Raw genomic sequence first — 23543 nt, 5'->3', positions numbered from 1 at the left:
TATTAAAATTTCTTTTAGATGTTTAGGCGTCGGTGCGCTCATGAAGTTTTTACATGCAGGTAACTTAAGTTGGAACCAACTTTTGAGTTTCCGACAATAATTGTGTTCCTTTATGCACATCTACAATTCATATTCGTTCTTCATACAAAAATAATATGAATCCCTTGAGAATATTAGGCAAATTTGAGTGTACGAGGATAAGTAGGTAATATTGTTGTAAAAGATTGTGTATCCTCCATTGCAGTTCCCGGCCTCAACAGTAACGTTTTTCACGCTTAGATTATTTTGCCAATATTTATCTTCAAATATCGTTTAAACATCTAATATGTTCAACTGAGCATATTTTCTTCCACTCTACACATTTACAGTATAATTAACCGACATGTGTCTTAGCCAAATCCGGGATAAATCGATAAACAGTCCAAACACTACAGATTTTAAAAATTTCCTTCGTATCAGTAAAAATGTCTTCTTAACCTAGATATACCAAATTGTCAGTTAAAAAAGGCGCTCGATTTTTATTGGTTTCACTGCTGTGATATGAATGCCTTTAAGTCGTGCTTTCGGCAAACAAAATAAGTGTAATAATGTCTCTGAATGTAAGATTGTTCTTGTGGAGGAAATTGAACATAGTATTCATGAACGTATCCATATTATGCATAAACACGTGTAGGAAATTAAGATAAGGTCCGCCGTTACGTTTCAGAATTTACTATGGATTATGTGACTTTCTGTATGTATTATTCAGATATATTACTTTTATCTTAATTAATTTAATATACCTCACTCATCTTGAATTACAGATATCGATAAACATGATGAAAGACGCGTTTATTGATTATCAGATCAAAATATGTCGAATGTGGAAACAATTGTAAAAATTGTAAACTTCCTTTTGTTATTGGTTTATAGGGAAAGTTGGTTTTCATTTGAATAAGTTAGGAAATCGGTTTTAAGAATTTACTTTTTTTAAATAGTTTTAATATTTATTAAATCAAAGTAAAAATTATATATCCTCTTTTTCTCAATTCGCTCTATGTCATAAAATGGACAGTTACCCTATATATGTACCTTAGCTAAAAACTACATAATTATCCCTATTTAACAAATTATAGCAGAAATATATTTAGAAAATAATGTACATACTTAAATATTTTGAAAATATTTAGCTGCCCCTTGTAACATTTTAGTTTAGTGTACCTCTATAAAAGAGGCTGTTGATTTAGAACGTAACCTGTCAGGGCAGAAAAATAAAACTCTTAAATCTGACTAGGATGAACCCTGAAAAAAAAAAGAAATCTGTCTAAACTAGATTCGTTTTTGCTCCACTCGAACTAGTTTCAAGAGGTAGCATTTTACATCAAAATCATGTTAACATCAAAGTAACTTGGAATGAGTTTATTCTGTTTCAAATAAAAGGCTTTGGTTAAATTGAATATGATGCAAGCGTATAACTGATTTCAAGAGTTATGTCCCTTATTTAAGTGTTTGGCTTTTGGCAAGTTTCACTGTACATGGTTTCCCTTGATGATTATTTTTAATTTTATCTGAGTCCTTGAACTGATATCTCGAATGATTATATACATTACTCTCATAGATCTAGACCAAAGAGTCCAAATGTTAACAACAATTAGGAACTTTTAAAATAGCAGCTTTTTGAAGAATCATGCAAATTCTGATACACATAAAAAAAATACATATTTTCTAACTTTGTTGTTAAGTTGCTTTATAAGTATATATGATAAAATGTATAATTATTCATTCAATGCTTTCTGCTCTTATTAGATAATCCACATCGGTAATCCAATTGTATTTTAGTGTCATTTATAGAGTTATCTTCCTTAATATGGAATTCTATAGTGCATTCTATACAATATTTATCTCCCATGAACAGGGATTATATGAAAAACCAAACGTTACTTTCTGTTTTGTACTGTCACATTTTAAACAAAATATCAAAAATAAAAAATGAATCATAGTTTGCAAGATTCTTATGTGGAGTGCTACTTAAATCTATATGTATAGTTCAAAATTTTGGAAGATATACATTGAAACCAGTCTAAACCGAGCCCCTATTTGACTTCGGAGATGTTTTGATTACACATGTTAAATGTTTGTCCAGGGTTTGTTTAAGAATAATTAGAGGAAACAAAACTTATAGTGGTAATCAAAAGAATGTAATCAAAGGACAAAGACCAGACATGCAAAACAGACATACACAATAAAGAATATTAAACTAAAATCGTGCATAGAAAGTAACAAAAGCAGACGAGCAACGCGGATTCCACTGCATGCAAAAACAGGGAGCATGGACAAGATGCACCGGAAGGGTAAGCGTCCTCTGCTTTCCTAGAAAACAACCACCGAGTTACTCATAAAAATTTAAGTCCGGAGTAGACGAAGAAAAAGAAACAGAAATCTATGACATGTTGAACAAATCAGTTTTCAAGGCACAAATGGATACACCGTAACGATCAACGAGTTGTTAATAAAACATAAAACTTCTGTAGTGATGACTTCAATCTTATAGCAATATACCGTGTTCCAGAAGCCTAATGGTTAAAAGTCTAGCGCGATACAAAAAGACAATTTTCACTGTATCAATTAAAACAGAAACTCAATGTAGCACTTCACAAACGTAAACAGTTGTGTCGTCAACTCTGTCCACTATTCTTTCGCCCATAAAAATATCAATATCTGGTTTGTTTATAAGTTTGTCTCGGAAATTTTTCTGTAGGTTCGAAGATTATTACTTTACAAAACGAACGATAGATTTTTCCCAGAATGGGATGGCCGGAAAGGCAACAGAATAACGTCAAAATGTTGAAAAATTACGTTATCCGTCGTACATATAATTCCTTTATTCGAAAGTTATTAAATAATATAAGAAGGCGTATAAAATGAAAGGATTATAATGTTATTATTCTTCGGAAGCGTTTCGGGTTTAAGATAAACAAAGCATCTTGTCTTATTTGTTTGAAAAGTGGGTGAACGCTCACCACGCAATAATAATTTTTTTAAACAAGTAATACTAATATATCACCATTTGACACGGATATGAGGCTCTAATTGTATGGTTTTGACCAAATGTTGGTTCTTCGTACTGAATTAGGTACCAGGCTTGTTTGTCATGAAGTTTAACCTAGATAAAACTAGATGATATTTTACAATATTCAAATTTCAACAATATTCGGCATCAGTCACGGCGGAAATTCTAACAATCGTCTAACTTAAACGTCACCAACGATGTCTGGAGAACTTTTTAAGAAATGTCACAATTGACAACCACACAACAACCAATTGCAACAGCGAGTTTTCGTATCACTAGTTCAGTTCACAACGCCCCATTATGCAATATTACATAATGTCTAGTCGTATGAAAAAAGGGAAACAAACGACCAAATCATAGAGAATGAAATTTATTATGCTCATCTTAACGTACCGGGATATCTGTTTTTTTTTTTATTTTGTAGTTTTGGTGTCTGCTTTAACGTTCGTTGGGCGTGTTGAAGCTGGTATGATAACTAGTTGTAAAAAAATAGCAACAAAGAAACATATCTAAATGTTATGAAATACGGTGCAACCTTTCTAGACCTAATCATTCGATAAAATATATTCGAACACGACAGGTTTTCGAGTTACTCCGGCTCAAAAAACAAAACAAAACAAAACAAAAAAAAAAAAAACAAAAAAAAAACAAAAAAACAAAAAAACGAAAAAACAAAACAAAAAAACGTATGTAGGTCTCGCCACGTGTATAATGGTTTCACGAGAATGGTGCCAAATCTATATCAAATCAATTGATCATAAATAGAGCGTTAAGTTAAGCATTGAACAATAATCATCTATAGAATAAGAAATGGATATATTTCTTTGTGATCAAAAGTTTAACGAATAGCAGTATTTATATAACATTATGCAGTGTTTTGGAAACCTGGAAGTAAACAACAAAATTAAAATAGTTTTTTTTCGGATTTTGATACATTTTGCATAGGAAATAATTCGGTAAAAAGTAAAGCCTTTCCATTTAAACAAACAGGAAGAGGTTAAAAACGTGTCTGATGTAGACAAGATTCCGCTTTTGGCAGTGTTTATTTAGACAGATTTCACTGCAAGTAATTCATATAGAATTGTTTGCCTAAAGACATTGAAATGAATGGTCCAATTGCCAGAAACATGGATGAACCCTCCCACCTTTTTTTCAGAGGTTTCAATACCACAGTCTTTACTTTTTTAATTATTATCTTAAGAATAAGAATTGACCCGATTAAGAATGGACAAAAGTCATTTCTAAGCATACCACTGCCGTGAATTTTGAATATTTTTTCAATTATCATTATTGGTAAGAGTAAACAAGGGAACCAAGGTTATAGCGGTAATCAAAAGAATGTAATCCAGGGACAAAGACCAGACATGGAAAACAGACACACACAACAAAGAACATAAAGTAACTAAAATCATACATACAAAGTAACAAAAGTAAATGAGCAACTCGGACTCCACTAAAAACTGGGAGCATGGACCAGGTGCACCGGTAGGGTAAGCGTCCTCTGCTTTTCTAGAAACACCCGCCGAGGATACACTTATAACCAAAATATAACCGTTTATTTATTCTTAACTATCTGCCTCTTTTTCTGCTTTAAATTTTATATTTACACAAACTGTTTTATTTTTTAAAAGATTATATTCTATTTTTAATTTTGTTGAAGACAGTATTTATTTTTTTTCTGTAATCAAGTCATTCAACCGACATGTGCAAAATGCACAATATCAGAATTGAAATATTAAGTGCCGTGGACATCATGTAATATTTAAGTTTATTGAAATGCAATATTGAAATAATTGTCTATTTTGTTTGTCAGGAATTTTCTGCTATAATTGTGATTCGTTACCTCATCAGAGAGACTGTGACAAAATAGTAAAGTGTGGTGATCACGAGGTATATAGCTGACATTTAAATTATTAAAGATCTATTATAGATGCACATATTTAATTTTTATGCAGATAAGCTTAAAAGAATATATTGACAACTTTGTGTTACTTCAAACGAAAATGATAATGCATTTCATGATTTATTGTCATCATGTATAAAATACATTGTGAATAAGTATTGGTGATTTGGACACATCCATAGCAATCTTAACAAACTACAAGTATTACGCATTTAAATTCTAGTTGAGTCCTAAAGTAGACATTCTGTATGTTTTGACTAAATACATTAACAATGTTTACTTTCGACCTTATGACCTTGTCATAATTATTTGTCTTTGAAGCTAAACTTGGTATCAATTCATTTTGAATTGTTTAACCGAACGATGCCTTTACATAAGAATGTTCTACTACATGCATATGTAGTTCGTCTGTGTTGTATAAGAAGTGTACTTTGTCAGTACTATTTGATTTGAATCTAAATGTTAATTACTGTTTACGTATTAACTGTTGATCCAAAAAATTATTACTGCAAAATAGTGTTGAAATTCAATTTCGGGGCACTCTATATATTTGCGTCTTTTTGTTCATAGCGAAAAGTGTGAACATTAATACGTTCGCATTATCCCTACATGAAGGGAAAGAACAGAATGGAATGGGCTACCCCTGGCGTGCTACATGCCGGGTTTGTCAGGCTATAATACGGAAAATCTGACCGCAATCCATAGTGATGCATCGTGTTGGGAATGATGCCACGTTCTTTGCACGTTGAAAAACCCTTCTGTGGTATTCTATAGGGGTAGGAACCTTTGTGCTTCTCCACAGAAAGGTAAATTGCCCGACCTTACCCATCACTCCCTATTTTTAGTGCCAATCACAATTTGTCGATCCTGCTGTACTTGTGTGCCATCCCATATTTCATTTCATCATCAGTTCATGTTCATTTTACCAACCATTCCATGCTCATCGCCTGAATATAGCTGAAATATTGCTGCTCTGGCGTTAAACCCAAACAATCAATCAATCAGTAGGTTCTTAGCCCTAAATCTCCACCTCGGTTCATAACGGTTCATCATGTCCGGTTTATTTCAACACAAGTGGTCGGCGTGAAATTTCGTGACGTCAAATCGAAAAAAAAAACATTTGACATATTTACACTATTCTATCTTGTTAGGAATGTTTTGGTGAGCATAAAGTTACTGTTGATGGTATAAGTTTATTTACATCAGGGTGCAAGCCAAGGCAGGTATGTTGATTTTGTTAGCAGGAGATGAGTAGTGTAATTCATTTTGTAAATTAATATACATTTACATACATTTTTTTAATGGATGCTATTTCATCGGAAAGGTGTATGCATTATACATAAAAATTAATCAAACATACAAAACCATTTTACATCATTGATAGTAGGAGGGACATAAAATTTGCGTTTTACTTCTTCTACCAAGACAGTGGTAACACCAAAACACCTTGTCCTGGAAGTTATCTTTTCCCTTATTGTTTAATGAATTTATTAATTTGTGCAAACGAAGAATAATATATAATAATATAATCCTGAAACCCCGTTCGATAAATGTTAGGACATGACCCCTCGTTTTTCATAAGTATCTAGATTTGTCTCTGTAATGTTCGAACAATACTGTAACACACAAACTAATACACTTAATAATTTGCATCATTCTAAATTCTTTACTGAGATTGAACTTATTTTAGCAATTATTGGTCTGTGTACATATTTACAGGAAAACTATACTTATTTTTGCGAAAAATCAGTTTTGTTTAAAGATCAAGTGTCAGTATCTGTAAGAACTAGGCAGTGGGTGAAACCTATGCGGCGGATATGTTATAGAACTCAAAACTAACACTTGTCTATGCTATAAGAAAACACCAATTTCTGACCTCCACAAAAAAAACCAAATTGTTTGTATTTCTAACCTATCTCCACTAAATTATATTTCATGTTTTATTGGCTTTCAACAGACTTGTATTGATTCAACTGAGCTTGCGCCATCTCTTCTGGGAAAGCGGAGCGATATCACAGCATGTTCTAAATGCTGTAACAATTCATATTGCAATAGGGAATTATGTGATCAACACGTTCCGGGTAATTATGACCAGCATTTTGAATACATAACTGCGATGTTTGTTTAAACAACTGAAAGGCGCGATATCGTCACTTTCTTTGATGACATTTTTCGAATCGCTAGTTATTTGTTTTATATTTCAATTTATGACTATTTAAAACTGTAATTTATCTATCATAAAGTATGATTTTTTTTTCAACATTTCTTCTTAAGGAGGTAGACTTAGGGTGAGGGACATACCTTTTGGAATCAGTGAAATGATTGTATCATATTCAATTTTACCAAACCCTTTAAAGATTTCCTTTGAAACAGAATGTAGTCTGCCCAAATTACTTTGAAGCTTACATGATTATTGTCAAATGCTGAGTACAAACGTACCAACGATTTGTAACAGTTGTATCCCCTGCCATGGGTCTGCCTCTATAAAATATCTTATAAATATATAACTTCATTGTAATACACTAATTAAATGCTTTTTTAAAACCTTTTTATTTACAGAAAAAAGGTTTAAAAAAGTATTTCACACGCGTATAAAGTAATAAAATCACAATTTACTCATCCTACAAGGATTTTTTCTGCTTCCTTACAGTTTCAGGTATAAGATGTTTGTCATGTAAATACGCTCTGACACCATCGGAGTGCTTTGTCTCCGTACAGTGTAATACTGGCGAGGTATGTAATTAGTTTTCGATCATTGTGACAGAGTAATCAAGGGATCCATGATTCGATCAAAAATCAAAAGAGTATACTCCAAGGAAAAGATTAAAGAGGGAAAATAGACACACATAAAATAACCAAAATATCATGTAAAAGAAGCACAAGTAAATGAGCAACCATTGCAATTTGGAACATTGACCAGGTGCTCCGGTAGGTCAAACGTTCTCTCCAATTCGCGACTTGCTAATAAAATGTCACGTCCGGTTAGATGAAAAGGGAAAGAAAGCTATGATACGTTGAAAAATCGGGTCTTTTTTTTTGTGCAGATTGGATACACCATAAAGATCCACGAGATAATGATTACGACGATAGAAGATAATTTAATCGTGAAGTAAATTATATCACTTGATATACAGGATGTACTAAAAATGCTTTTATGAAATGTGCAATGAAATTTGAAAGTCAAATTATGACAAGACACCAATAAGATACCAATGAGAGTATTATTTGAGTTTGGGTAAGAAATGGAATTCCTCAAAATTGTTTGATCATATTGATAAATGCTTTCGCAATTTTGTTAACTGCACAGACATTCATTTCCACAATTGAAAATACGACATACTGGAGGCTTGACACAAACGAAGGACTAATGACCCTCTGAATGATTCCTATGTAATTAACTACTTTGGCTAAAAAAATAATTTCCATAGTGTTTTGTAATGCGTAACATCCGAATTATGTGATTCATTAAAAAGAAAGGTCACATGTATCAGATAGTTAGTGTCAAGTACAGTACATGAACCGATCCATGCAACTAAAATTGCGATCAGTCATCGATCCTTCAAACCGATCCGTTAAACCGGTGATGGCATCACGTGACCACTGAGCGGACAATATGTTTTACGGATTCCGCTGTTTTGTTTGTCAATTGTACTCATATTTACATAATGCAATAGATTTAAACAACATTTTATTACCTTTATTATACATTTATTTTATTTCTTACAAAAAAAAAAAAAACAAAACAAAACAAAACAAAACAAAACAAAAACAAAACAAAACAAAAAAAAAAACAAAACAAAAAAAAAAAAAAAACAAAACAACAAAAAACAACAAAAAACAATATATGGATTTGATATATTAGAATTTGGGTAAATTCAATATGGTAATATATTGGATTTGTTTTAGTGGGAATTCTTAAATTTACATGAACCGATCATCCGTTATTATACATAACAAAACTGCGGTCAAACTGGTCATCGGTTATAGATCCGTCATCCATCAATAAGTTAACGGTCATCGATCCGTCAAATAGTTTCGCTCATCGGTTCAGGGACTGTATCTAATATAATAAATATAAATACGGAGTTACCCGTGAAAGAACAATTGAAACTGAGGTTTTCCTACTATTTGAAGAAAAAATATAAGTTACAATACTTTAAGAGTAATCAAAGGAACCAAGGTAATAGCGGTAATCAAAAGAATGTAATCCAGGGACAAAGACCAGACATGGAAAACAGACATACACAACAAAGAATATAAAGTAACTAAAATCATACATACAAAGTAACAAAAGCAAATGAAAATGAGCAACTCACTCGGACTCCACTAAAAACTGGGAGCATGGACCAGGTGCACCGGCAGGGTAAGCGTCCTCTGCTTTTCTAAAAACACCCACCGAGTTGCTAAAGTAAGTAAGTATCATTATCATTCAAAAGAACACATTTTAATGATTCGACCCTTATCTTACCTAATGCATTAAATGGATTGACTTATATTCTGTAATAAAGAATAGTAATTGGAAAGACCGTGGATTTACTATTTTTTTTTTATTTACAGATTTGTTACTCTCAATCCATCATTCATAACGGTGAAAAAAGATTTCGACTTGGTTGTATAAATAAGCAGGTAGTCTTAACTTTACATATCACCCTAAAATACATTGTATATAGTCAGTTTACAATTTTAAAATAGAAAAGAAAACTATGGGCAAGTGTCACTAACTTGATTTTCCCACTCCCCAATTTGAAAACCTTCAGCTTTTGACCTCTATTCAATTTGGTTGCATTGCAGGAGTCACGGATAAGAGCCCTCCTTCCCTTCCCCAAACCGACGTCCCCATATCCATCAATAAAAAGGTGATGTTTTGCGATGAAAATTGATCAGATCAAACTCTAATATAGAAGGTGACGATGAAAACAGGTAATCTTGACTCGGAAAAGTTTCACTTATTACCATTCAGTGACGAGTAATAGATAAATATTCCTCTGCGAAACGGATTGAAGGAAGGACGGACGGACACCCATATCACTTTGTATCACCCGCATTGCTAGAAGTGTCTATATTGGTTGGCATACTTCCCCAATGCTCACAAATGTGCAAGTATCTTCTGTTAATGAAAATGATTAAAAATTTGTAATACAAGTATTTCTTATATTCAGATTAAAATATAACCTTTTTGTATATGCATTACAAGTGTTTGTTTAAACCCTACACCACTAACCCTTTATCATACCTCTAGACCTACATCGCATACCCTATATTACACCCCTTCACATACTATACTTGAAATGTGGTTAAAATATATGATTAGATGAACATGAGTTGTTAAAATCTGTATCAATTCTTGATCTATACCACCCGAGGGCTGGTGGCCCTTGGGGTCATATAGGAATTTTTGGTTGATACGGCATGAAATACAAATTTGGCCATATAATATTCAGTATTTATCATGGAAGTTATACTTATGCAACACTTCCTATAATTAATGATTAATCATTGACGCGAATCATAATTGAATACATCCGGAGCTACCCTACGACATGCATTTCAAAGAATAAGCAACCATATAATACTAGAATATCTCGAATAAACAAGCACATATGTCACTTATTTCAGCAATGTGAAAGTTTTCCCACTCTTGCAATAGGGAAGAGAGATGTCCAAACCGATGGTTATTGTGGACAATGTTGCAGTGAATCTAATTGTAATCATGAACTGTGTTCTAATTCGTGTGAGTTATTTAAGACTTATGACTGAACTGTTACGGTTTTTTTTTTAAATTGATTTCAAGATATGAATTGAAAAGTGTCCATTAATACTAAGCATGTTACCTTTCAAAATATAAATCTTTTAGACTAACATATAGCATTTTCAGCAATAAAGTAATAATTTTATTCTACATGACATTGTAGCTCTTGAACCGTAAACAGTTCCCACTCATACCCATCGTCCCCACCCCATTCCCCATTCTTAATAGAATACACATTGCATTTTTTTTTTATATTATCTTGTTGATTTTACAACGTTTACACTATAACTTTCAATTTAAGATTTGCATGTTCTTCATAACTACAATTTTAAATTGATTATGTTATTCAGTCCATTCAAAACACATTCCATCATTCCATATTAACCTGGTCCTGTTCCCCATCCCATAAATTAGAATATAGAGTGGGACCTTGCTCCATAGAATTGAAAAAAATATTAGGAACATTTATACTAATACTATGATAACGTAAGTCGAGTATTTTATCAGGAAAAGCTATTCACATATGTTTCACTGTATTTGTTTCATGTTTTTTTTCAAGAATAAAATAACAAGGTTTTAACGTATAATTTGATAAAATAGGTTGATTTCTATCATTCTTTTTTTTTTATTTTGCAGCGCAGACATTTTTACCACTTGTACATCCGCCAGTTTTATCAATATGTCGAGACAATGATACCGACTTCTGCTTATCTCATACTAGTCGATGTAACGAGAACATATTTAAATATTTTCTATGCTCGTACACCTGTGGGCAATGTAAGTAATACTGTTGCAGATATAGTGACATCCCCACCACCTGCCCTCCTTGAATTGAAATTGTAATATGTAATTAAATATAAATTAATTTGAGATAAATACTGTAATCTGATTGGTTAAATTAATTAATGTTATATCTCAATGGATAAACAAAAATATTGACACGCCCCTATTCAGTTAAATTCAGAGCTACTTTTCTCATGTTTAAAGATAAAAATATATTTTTTTTCAAATTAATTTATAAGACTTGGCTATAACAAAAATTTTGCCAATTGAAAAATAACATAAATTTTCCATGTGCATATTTTGTTTATTGCACTTCGTTGTTAATATTACAAACAAACATGTTCAATACGACGAAAACCCTATAAACATTAATTTACAAAATTAAACTTATCGCAATAGCCTTTTTGAACCTGTCATATTGTTATAAGTTTTTGATATTCCAACTGCAAGTATAGCCAATAATAAGGTAAGAATAACAGATGTATTATCGTCGTGGAATTAAATGTTAGTGCCTGATATCCTTTATATTTTAGGTGGAGTACAGGTCATAGGTATGTAAAACTATAGTACAGTTTATCAACAAATAAAATCAGAAGTGTTTTCCATAAACCTGTCATTTAGTCTCACACAAAGTTGATCATTGTTTTACCAGCTTCAACTGTTGTGTGCTCAACACGAGTCTATACCAAAACCATTAAAGCCATCATTAAAGCGGGGGATGGGGAGGGGGGTAGCAAGCCATAAAATCAGGTTTTACCTACAATTTTATTTTGAAATGCCTGTCAGGATCATAGTGACTTTTATTTCTTTTTGCCCTTTGCCCGTTTAGTCTTTGCCTTTTCATTGTATCATTTGATATGTCTCTCGAATGTGTGTTTATGGGTTCGGTAATTTTGTTATTCACTTTATCTTATTAAAATACCTTCCCATTTTTTTCTGATAACAGGCAATAGGAGTAAACTGAACATGTTTAAATATGATACATTAAATGATACATTTGTAATATTATATCTTTAAATGGAGCGAACGTTTTTGAATGCTGACGAGTCCGTTGGGAACATTTTCATAAATGTACCTGCTGTGTATTATTACACATGCGTGTAACGAGTTGATTATGTATGTTAGTTTGATTATTATTCTTAATCGTTGTTATACAGAATTTCCGACGGGGAACGTATTGAAAGCCGAAGACCGATGTGCATTTTATTGTCAATGACTTCTCTTCTAAACTGATTAACACGTAATACGGTGACTGTTTAAAATTTTATATGTGCTATTGATTTTGGTTATTCGACTTGTTTTGTTTTTTGTGTATATTTTCCTTTCTAAGTTGTTATCCAATCCAAATATTCCAAACAATTCAAAAAGAATTTTTATTCGAATCTTGGGTTCTTTAATTTTACCTACAAATTCTTTTCGACAGATTTTTGCCTCAGCAACCCCTGTGGAAGTAATGGAGTTTGTAATCGTGTTACTAGCGGATACACCTGTTCCTGCTCTAAAGGTTACGCCGGTGTTAATTGTGAGACAGGTAAATGTATATCCTAATTAAAGCAGTTAAAGGGTGTGACGACAATATGTATATATTTTAAGGAATATCTTTATTATTGCGGATTAAAAGAATTTGAGAAAATGTCAAATACCAATGAAAGACAAATCATGACCTATTAATTAAGACATATTGAGCACCAAAATAAAACTCTTTCTTAGTTAACAACGGTGACAATAACATAATTAAGTGTTGAGGCCATGTAAGGCATGATAGGTGTAATCCCAAAGTAGTGGGCTTGTTTTCATTAATTTCCGTTTCCTTAGGAAGTAGAAAATATTGCCTTTTACTTCAAATGCAGAGGCTTTTATCGTAATATCCCATTATGGGATACTGAATGAGTGTTTTGATGTCTACGCGGTTTATCTGATTACTAGTATAACATCCTTTTTCACATGCAAATTCTATTACTACATATTTCATTGCTTTTATTTAATTTAGTACAGTTGCTTTATTTCTGATTTATTACAATACATATATATTATTATATACGATATAATAAACATCTGACCAATAATTATTATTTCATTAACTCGTGGATTGTTATGGTGTATCCATCTGCATCATGAAAACTGATTTATTCAGAGAGTCATAGTTTTCCTTACCTCGTTTGTCTACCCCGGACTTGACTTTTTATGAGCAACTCGGCGGGTGTTTCTAGAAAAGCAGAGGACGCTTACCCTTCCGGTGCATCTGGTCAATGCTCCCAGTTTTAAGTGGAGTTCGAGTTGCTCATTTGCTTTTGTTACATTGTATGTATGATTTTAGTTACTTTATGTTCTTTGTTGTGTATGTCTGTTTTCCATGTCTGGTCTTTGTCCCTGAATTGCATTCCTTTGATTTCCGCTATAACATTGGTTCCCTTGATTACTCGTTCAGTGTTATTTGGAGAATCAGTCGGTACATTAATTCAGAACAAAATTAGTAATTATTTAATTTGAGTCAATATAACATTAATTTCAATTATACAAGAGATTATATTATATTGTTGATTATTCCTTTCTTCCTTATATGATATTTAGATAAATCAAATCTATCCTCCTGAAAATATATACTTATATATTTAGAATAAAATATGCCTTTTTGCTTATGATTTTTAATTGTTTGTTTAAACCCTACATCGCATACCATAAATCACACCTCTAGACCTATATCGCATACCCTGTATCACATCCCTACACCTATATCGCACCCATACACAGAACACATTTGAAGTATAGTTAAAATATGTGATATAATGAATATGACATGTAAAAAACAATCTATATCATATGTGGTATTAACCCTTGATCCATAGCATCCCACAGGCTGGTGGCCCTTTGGGGTGATAAAGGAGTATTGGGTTGATGTATCATGTAATACAGATTTTGAAATGTAATACGTATTTTTGAGGTATTGCAATTAAACAAAAAAGAAATATGTAAAATCAAAACAACAAACAAACAAAAAAAAAAAACGTCACATGCCTTTGTCATTTAAAAGTATCAACGTGTCATATATTCATTGAAATTTACTCGACAAGTTTTACAAGTTGTAGACATTTGTTCAAGTCAACCTTGTCAAAATAGCGGCAGATGCCATAACCGCGAAGGACGTTATGTGTGTAATTGTCACCATGGATACACGGGATCTAATTGTGAAAAAGGTTAATGTGTTGTTTTCTTGATTTTTTTGTTGCTACATAAATAAAACGTTAAACGACTTCTTCTTTTAAAAATGAAACTTAATGCATACTTTATGGTAAATGTAATTGGACAAGTTGTTTTAAGAACCATTGGTCTTGGATAGTTCCAAAAAAAGTTTTTTTTTATTAAACCTTCATTTAATGTTATTATCCATACATGTATATATATTATATATATAATGAGATTTCAATGTAATTTAAATTGTGCTTTAGTGCTTTGTTAAATTTGAACTGAATTTAAAAGTTTTTTTGTTGTTGAAAGCTTCTGCATTTGTCTTTCCGGAATGTCTTCATGATGTATAACATTCTTATAGCGAGAAGTTATAAATGAATAAATGTGATGAATACGCTATTAATTTCAATCTTTTTAGATATAAACGAATGCGAAAGCAACCCTTGTTTACACAATGGAACTTGTCATGATAAACCAAATCATTTCTACTGTAGTTGTCTCCCAGGCTACAATGGAACACACTGTGAAAATGGTGATATATATTTTTGAAATAATTTTTCTTTCAATAAAAATATTCCATAGCATGAACAGAAAGGACAATACAGCTATTTTGAACTTACACAACATGTAGGTAAATCAAAATACACAGGCGTTCACAATACATTTTTTAAACGACAGGATTAAGGAGGTAGACCTATGGTTAGGGACATAACTCTTGAAATCGGGATATGCTTGTTTCATATTCAATTTCACCAAAGCCCATCAAGCTTTCATATGAAATAGAATGAAATCAGTCCAAGTTACTTTGATGCTTGCATGACATTGATTGAAAATGCTGAATACAAACGTTCCAATGATTTTTAAGAGTTAGTGCCCTAGAGGGGTAAAGATATACTGCTTTTATGAATAAAATATGTCTTTACGACTTTTTTAAGTCTTTTTATGTCTTTTTTTACGAAACCAATTACTAGCTCTCCTGATGAAAATGCTGAATAATACATCTCTTGAATAGTATGAGTTTCCTATTTACAGGTATACCATTCACAATGTTTTATTATCCAATCTGTATTCCCCATAGAAAAGTACCAGTTTAAAAAAAAAAAAAAAAAAAAAAAAAAAAAATCCGCATGGTTTATTCACGATACTTGTGCAATCTGTTTTAATTATTCTTCAACATTTTTTTCGTACCAATAAGAATTTAAAAAAAAACAAACAAAAAAACTAATTTCCCCATTCTCAAAATTTAAATTTCCGTTCTTTCCACATCCCTATTCTCCTTCTCTTTAGCACAATCCTCTTTCCCCATTCCAGATTTCTATGCCAATTTAATATAGAATGGCAGCTAGTCCAAGTATGAGTGCTGTTAATAATTTGTTTACTAATTATCCCGAGTTCTATGGACAAATTACAACTTTGTGTATATGTGTGTGTGTGCATGTATTTGTGTGTATATGTGTGTGTGAACATTGTTGCTTAGAGCTGTTATTCAGCATACAGGAAATAAGCTACAATGAAGTTGTTTTGTTAAGCTTAATTCTATTATCCTAAGGATAAATGCAAAATGGAGTAGGGGTTTCATAATGGTTTTTTTTAGGTATATGTCATTATTATAGAAAAACGTCATGTTTACAAGTACTGTTGAATTAATAGATACATGTTAAATACTTTACGTTGTTAATTTCCTTAAATTATTTACATACGTCAGCAATCAACTTTTTAATTAATATCTTCGCATTTATGCTAGGTTGAAATAAATATAAAATGTACATATGATGTATGATATAGTACTGCATTGCTAAAACTGAGGAATCTTTGTAAACCGAACACTAAGTTATCCGAACACATGTTTATACCAGAGTGATATCGGTGATATGCTTGTATCATATTCAATTTTACCAAAGCTTTTCATTCTTTCATTTGAAAAATAATGAAATCTACCCAAATACTTTGATGCATACATGAAATTGATGTCAAATGCTGAATTCAAGCGTTCCAAGAGTAGTGTTCCTTACCCTACCTCTTCCCCTTGATGTATGTTACAAATGTATGTAAACATCGGTAAAGTCATCATATGTCCAAACAATGTGTTAGGTTTGGACACACTTCACGGACTTCTGCTGCTGATTGTATATATATATATATATATATATATATATATATATATATATATATATTTTCAAATACGTCCTGTGTTTAATATTTCTATTTTTTTTTCAGCCGTTAATCCATGCGCAAGTAATCCTTGTTTACATGGTGGGAAGTGTGTGAATCACCTTGGAACATTTAGGTGTGATTGCATCGACTTCAATAAAGGTGACCGCTGCGAAACAGGTATAATTACGGAGAAAAAAAACTTGCACAATTATTTTTTTTGTGGTTATATAATGTCGAACTTGGATTCAAAACTATGACCCAGATTTTTTTTTATATTTTGTAAAAAAAACATATAGTCTTCTTCTGACATATGGTTATTCCACTGAAGATATCAGGGAACGTAGTGAACAATATGTCCGTGGGAAAAGGGTGAACTACTATATTCTGCCTTTTTATTTCGAGAGAATATAGTTCATGCTATTTTTAACAAAACATAGTTTAGATGTTTACATAGAACATTTACATTATCACTTTATTATAACATATATAATACTGTATCATATTTTATTCTCTAGAAATGATTACATATTAATATTTCAATTGTGCAATTATAAAATTATGGCTTGACAATTTTCTTACCTGCTACATAGTTTTGCTTATTGATTAACCAATTTCGGTTTTTCCCCCGATATTGCAACCGTTATACGGATTTTCCTTTTTGCATTTTCTTTTAACTCTTGGTAAGATTTAATCAGTTCAGTAAATGTGCTATAACCCTTTATAGTATAAACCAACAAAATTATCTGTAAATTCCATTGAACATTATGTAAGATTGTCACTAAAACAAGTATCAAATTTTCTATGTGCTTACCCTACCGGTGCACCTGGTCCATGCTCCCAGTTTTTAGTGGAGTCCGAGTTGCTCTTTTGCTTTCGTTACTTTGTATGCATGATTTTAGTTACTGTATGTTCTTTGTTGTGTATGTCTGTTTTCCATGTCGGGTCTTTGTCGCTATAACCTTGGTTCCCTTGATTACTCTAAAACAGAATTAGTTGATCCAAAAAAAAAGATCTCATTGCTTCATTACAGAATGTGCGAAGGAACGAAACTATGTACGAAATAGTCATTGCTATTTCCTTACCTACCAGAAGACGAACTGGGCTAGTGTATGTATATCTAAATCGATATCCACACAACATCTGAACAAATGCCAAAGAAATATTAAAATGACTCTTAATAAATTAGTGTGAACTAAATATGTTGCAGAAAGTATTTGTAGATTGCCCACTTGATAACTTCCTAAAGAATGTGTTTCGCTGTATTCTTCGTATCAGATGTCACATGTATATGTCGAGTAATCCTCAAAAAACAAATGATTAAAATTCTTTGTAAAGCAAAGCGAGTAAAACTATTTTAGAAATAGAATTTCTACGTATACGAGGGAAATTTAAAAATGACAAAACACCAAACGGGAATTATTCATGCATAACTTAAATCACTGATAAATGTTCAGAAATAAGATATCAAAAAGTTCATTGCAATTTATGGCTTGCAGTTTCAAATTCAAAGCAAAAACAAACCTACTTAGTTACACATTCATTTTGTTTCTTAGTTCTTGTTTGTAGTTTTTGTAAGCAGGTAAAAAAAGTTTGTCCTACTGTGAGCTAGTATATATGGCTCTGAGTGCTAGACTCATTCTGAAAAGGGTCGATGAATCAGTTTTTCATGAAATGGATAAAAAAGCCTGCCTTATTAGGTTACCAACAATCAATTAATTGACATCATTATTGGCATTGAAAATCATTTTATGGCTATTTATGAAATAAACTTTCTCCATAATTTATTACTATTTTCAACATAAATTTTAAATTTTGTGATCGTTGAATTATTTTTTGTGTTTTGACCTTTTGGCGGTAGAAAATCGATAGCGAAAGTAGAGATTTTATTTCACAGTGTGAATTATCGATATTTGTCACTAAGGGAACATTCCAAAAACACAGATAAATCACTGCTGTACATATAATAATGTTCTTTTTTTCTGTTTGAAAGGGCATCATTTTATACTTAAATTTATTGACATAAAATACATGAAATTAATTCTGCAAATTGAAATTTAACTTTCACTTAAAATGTTGCAGAACATTTGTAAAAGAAATAACATGCATTATGCTGTTTTTGGAAGTGAAGGCGAAAACAGAGAACTTTCAAAGTTTCTATCGGGCATATTACCAAGTAAGTGAAAACAAATTCTATATTATTACATGACATTGCCCGTATCGACCATGGTAATAAACCTAGACGCAGTCGATGACTGATAATGTATAAGTGATATAGGTGGAGGACTGGTATGAGAGCGATAGTGAGAATATGTAATACCCTATTTCTTACATAATTATTAATATGTACAGTTATGCAAACTAAGAATAAATTTTATTAACTAGATATTGTAAAAAACAACTATACAAAATAGAACATTAACTTTGCCGAAGTAAATATGATAAGACATATTTGATTACCCAACATGTTCCTTTTGGCACTTATCAAAATTATTAATTATATATGTCTCTTATTCAATACAAGTGTTTGAAAAATTTGAACATTTGGAACCATGACAACTTAATACAATCATTCTAATTTCATTATTTGTATTTTATTTCTTATTTCAATTTCCTGACCTTCAATGATCATGACTGCAAGTTTCATACACATTATTCGATTATCAAATGCCTTATCCACGGCAAACGATCTAATACTTCTGATGCTTTTTCAATAACTTAAATTATAAACTTATCAATAGCCACATTTAAACACAAATGATATTTTTTTTTATGTTCATGTCAATTGAAAAACATAAAGGAGGCCACTAGGTAACTTTTTAGAACAAGATTTATGAGAAAAAATTGATTAGATTTATTCGATTCGTTTTGATAGGGGACGAAATAGTTTGGCTTGGAGCTAACTATTCGCATTCTAACCACCATTGGACATGGATAAATAATGAACTGATAAAAATGAGCGACAACCATTGGGAAACAAGTGCGTCGACGAGTCCAAAGGGAGATAAATCGCATTACTGTGTAGCAATGCACGGAGACAAATGGAACACTGTTGATTGTTCACATGATCATTATCATCTTTGTGAAAGGAGGTTACAGCGCCTAACTTCAGACACTACTACACTTATTCCAAGTATAAAAATTGTAGTGTTTTTGTAACTTCGTAATTTATGAATATAATACATTTAGTTAGATGTTTTGTGTCCCACTTGTTATAAATATGTTCTGCATTCTATTAAGCTATTTTTTATTACATTTTTTATATTGAGTTTACTTTGTACTTTCAAACCTAATATCTAACCAACCTTTACTTCTTGAAAAACATATTATGATTTATAATAAATGATAAAAAAATACAATTTCATAGATATTGTACTCTACTTGTAATAAATATGTGCAGCATTCTACCAAGACTTTTTTTTCTGCATATTGAATTTACTTTGTACTATCTGTGTTGATCATTGGGCGCCCCACCATTATTATATTCAATTTATATATGATGTGAAAGAAATGGAAGATAACTTTAGTATAGATATATGAAATTATAAAAAAAAAACACACTTATTATTTTTACAGATAACAACACGTGTTCTGGAAAATTTTCGGAAGGAAGATCATGTTATTTCTTGATAAGATCCAAAGGTCATTGGACTGAGGTAATACAGTTTATTTATTCCTCCTTTTAGTTAATAAACAAATATTTTTATCTAATTACAGGTCCAAAATATGTTATCAAACAAACATATTTTGTACATTTATCTGGCTATAGCGATGTTGATACTCAACCTTAAATGCCACATATGGAAATCAGAATTATCGGATAATAATCATCTGATTATCTTATGTTTCAGTTTACATGTGATTATCTAGCACCATATGATTAACATATGTGATACATGTGGCTATGTACACTATTTAACAACTATCTCAGACATCTCATACAAAACGTGGATAAACTTGTACTGAATGTAGGAACTTTATTTACAATCACATAAATATTGATAACGACATATCTGCGAACAAAATTCTTGAAATTACTTTTACATCGCCATTTTGCCCCGCGCAGGTCCGGGTGTTAAAAGAATAGGCCTGCAGCAGCGCTAAGCTTGTCGTAAAAGGCGACTAAATAGTGCTCAAAAACCTAGCAGGGGGCTAGGCGCTCTGCCCACAGAGAAACTGGGATGTGTGCCCCAGGTAGTGGAATGGGTACCCCTGGCGTGTTACATGCTGGGGTTGTCTGGTTATAATACGGAAAACCTGACCGCAAACCATAGTGGTGCACCGTGTTGGGAAAGACGCCACGTTCCTCGCACGTTAAAGAACCCTGCTGTGGTATTCGAAAGGAGTAGGAACCTTTGCGCTCCGCCACAGGAGGCTAAATTGCCCGACCTTACCCATCCCCCCGTTTTCCAGTGGCAATCAAAATTTGTCGACCCTATTATCCTTGTGTCCCATCCTTTTTTTCCACTTCATGTTCATTTAATCATCCATTTCATGTTCATCGTCTGAATATAGCTGAAATATTGCTGTTCGGACGTTAACCCCAACAAACAACAAAAAACATCGCCATTTTCACATAATTTTTAAACTATCTATATGATATATAAATGCATCCTTTTATGCCATGTATTTCTAAATATATCTTCATATGTTAATCAAGGCAGCCGTGTCTGTTTCTAACAGTAAAAAAAATAAACTTAATCCTTGAAGGAACCGTTTTAACATTTGCTGTTTATTTTGTTAAACAGGATCCTTGTCGGAAAGTTAATATGCGACTTGCAACCGTCAACAGTGATAGAGAACACAACGCCATAGTCAAATATGTCAGGACCAACTCTACATGTAAGTGAATTGGGGAACATCCATTTTTACAATAGTTAATTAGGTTGAGGTAATTATAACGATACGTTATTGACCAACCAGGTGTCAATAATTTTGGATCAGAAGGGGATAATGACTCGAGGCCTAGATACGAGGGTATTATCAATGTTGGAGGCTATACAATTTCAACTTCCGGGTAGTACTGTTTATTTTGTTACTTTCCACATTCAATCCCCTTTACCGATCCTTAATTGCTGGATCTAAAATATAATATCTCATTACATGTACAATTTATACCGGTTAAATTCATGATTTATCGTACGTGAAATTGCTTGATTTGAGGTTTGTCATATATTATTGTTTTTATTTTCCACCAGCCTTTATTTCCATAATCAAGGATACTTTTAATGACAATATGTGTTAGATTTGATAATATATATATTTCCTAACGCACCAGATTCCATATCAAAACAATATTTCTCCATTAAAACGGGCGTTTACATCTTAAGATACTGAAAAGTTTAATGTAAGAAAAAAAAGACATCTTGTTTATGTATTGATTACTAATATGAATACACCTATGGTCTGATACACCTGTACAGTGATTTTAAGCCCCGGAATGATAAATAGTGATTTGAAGGGAAAAAATATATATAAATTTTATTTTAAGGTTTGAGGGGGGTATCAGGCCAAAATTTATTCTAATTTCCAACCCAATTTTGGGGGTAATGATATCCACGGTTTATGTTATGTGTAACAAATGAACCATGCCTAAATACAGTTAATAATCAGAATGCATTTAGATAAATACTTGATTCTATTAATGAAACGTATATCCCTGATTAAATGTATATCAAAACGGTCTTTTCTAATCAAGATTCAGGTCATGTGTGGCTTGGTGGACAATCAACAAATCAGCACTCATGGATGTGGAAGGATGAACATCAACATGCTATACCACTAGATTCTAACAATTGGAAAGTGGCTCCAAATCCACAGGACCACGGATGCGTGTCTTTGAAAAACGACAAGTGGGACACTGAGAATTGTGGGACTGAATTGTTTTACTTATGTGAAAGTCGATTTTAAGATAACATATTTCTAACTCCTTTTATATCAATTGGTTTATAATTTTTGTTGTCATTTATCATTAGTTGATTCGACCATGCAATTACCGAAATCAAAATATAAGCGCTGATAATATGAAGTTTTGTCTGAAGCCCAGAAGTAAAACATTCCTTTCTATCAAAGGTGGCAACACTTTACTTCCATCCTTAAAATTATTTTCCATTACACAAACAAAATAACAACATGTACAGATATTTATCTTAATGTTATAATTAAGTCTAGTTTATTAAATTCCTTTGTTGACGGATCAAAGACAAAATGTAAGAGTAATCAAGGGAACCAAGGTTATAGCGGTAATCAAAAGAATATAATCCAGGGACAAAGACCAGACATGGAAAACAGACATACACAACAAAGAACATAACGTAACTAAAATCATACATACAAAGTAACAAAAGTAAATGAGCAACTCGGACTCCACTAAAAACTGGGAGCATGGAACAGATGCACCTGTAGGGTAAGCGTCCTCTGCTTTTCTAGAAACACCCGCCGAGTTGCTCATAAAATGTAAAAGAAGTGAAAAAATCATAAACACGATGAGGCAACAAAGTGCAAAAATCAAAGACAAGCACTCGAGGATAAAATATGACGACAGCGGGGGTCTGAATCTGAAACGTCATTCGAATATTCCGAACATATCGTTTTGATATTTTGATTTAACACTCAGCTATAAATATATATTCAGAAAAAGAAAATATTGTTTATATAGCGTTACACGGACACCAATGGCAAAAAAAAGACGATCTAGACGTCTGTTTAAACAAAACAAAACA

At 32.1% G+C, this 23543-nt stretch overlaps 1 protein-coding gene across 10 annotated transcripts in view; it reads left to right on the top strand.

Moving 5' to 3' along the window:
- LOC148596906 (uncharacterized) overlaps positions 1 to 22845 on the top strand; it is a 36736-nt gene extending 13891 nt beyond the window's left edge. For 5 of the 10 annotated variants that reach the window (XM_088563910.1, XM_088563909.1, XM_088563911.1 and 2 more), the window contains exons 8-26: positions 3474 to 3515; positions 4863 to 4939; positions 6104 to 6175; positions 6910 to 7033; positions 7603 to 7685; positions 9510 to 9578; positions 10569 to 10683; positions 11338 to 11478; positions 12018 to 12035; positions 12908 to 13015; positions 14565 to 14678; positions 15089 to 15202; positions 16888 to 17001; positions 17855 to 17931; positions 18904 to 18997; positions 19697 to 19954; positions 20398 to 20477; positions 21570 to 21663; positions 22520 to 22845. In XM_088563910.1, the coding sequence (XP_088420036.1) occupies positions 3474 to 3515; positions 4863 to 4939; positions 6104 to 6175; positions 6910 to 7033; positions 7603 to 7685; positions 9510 to 9578; positions 10569 to 10683; positions 11338 to 11478; positions 12018 to 12035; positions 12908 to 13015; positions 14565 to 14678; positions 15089 to 15202; positions 16888 to 17001; positions 17855 to 17931; positions 18904 to 18997; positions 19697 to 19954; positions 20398 to 20477; positions 21570 to 21663; positions 22520 to 22731 (2006 nt within the window). In that variant the 3' untranslated portion in view covers positions 22732 to 22845. Of the gene's footprint in view, positions 1 to 451; positions 734 to 3279; positions 3516 to 4862; positions 4940 to 6103; positions 6176 to 6909; positions 7034 to 7602; positions 7686 to 9509; positions 9579 to 10568; positions 10684 to 11337; positions 11479 to 12017; positions 12036 to 12907; positions 13016 to 14564; positions 14679 to 15088; positions 15203 to 16887; positions 17002 to 17854; positions 17932 to 18903; positions 18998 to 19696; positions 19955 to 20397; positions 20478 to 21569; positions 21664 to 22519 lie in introns of those variants that run through there. The other 5 variants (XM_088563908.1, XM_088563906.1, XM_088563905.1 and 2 more) reach the window with 5 other exon arrangements.
- The last annotated feature ends 698 nt before the right edge of the window (positions 22846 to 23543 follow it).

Source organism: Perna viridis, chromosome 15, assembly GCF_037379345.1.
Source record: "Perna viridis isolate PV_CMFRI_1.1 ecotype Kerala chromosome 15, ASM3737934v1, whole genome shotgun sequence".
Taxonomy (NCBI): Eukaryota; Metazoa; Mollusca; class Bivalvia; order Mytilida; family Mytilidae; genus Perna; species Perna viridis.
Note: the sequence above shows the minus strand (reverse complement) of the source record. Positions and strands in the feature narration are given on the sequence as shown.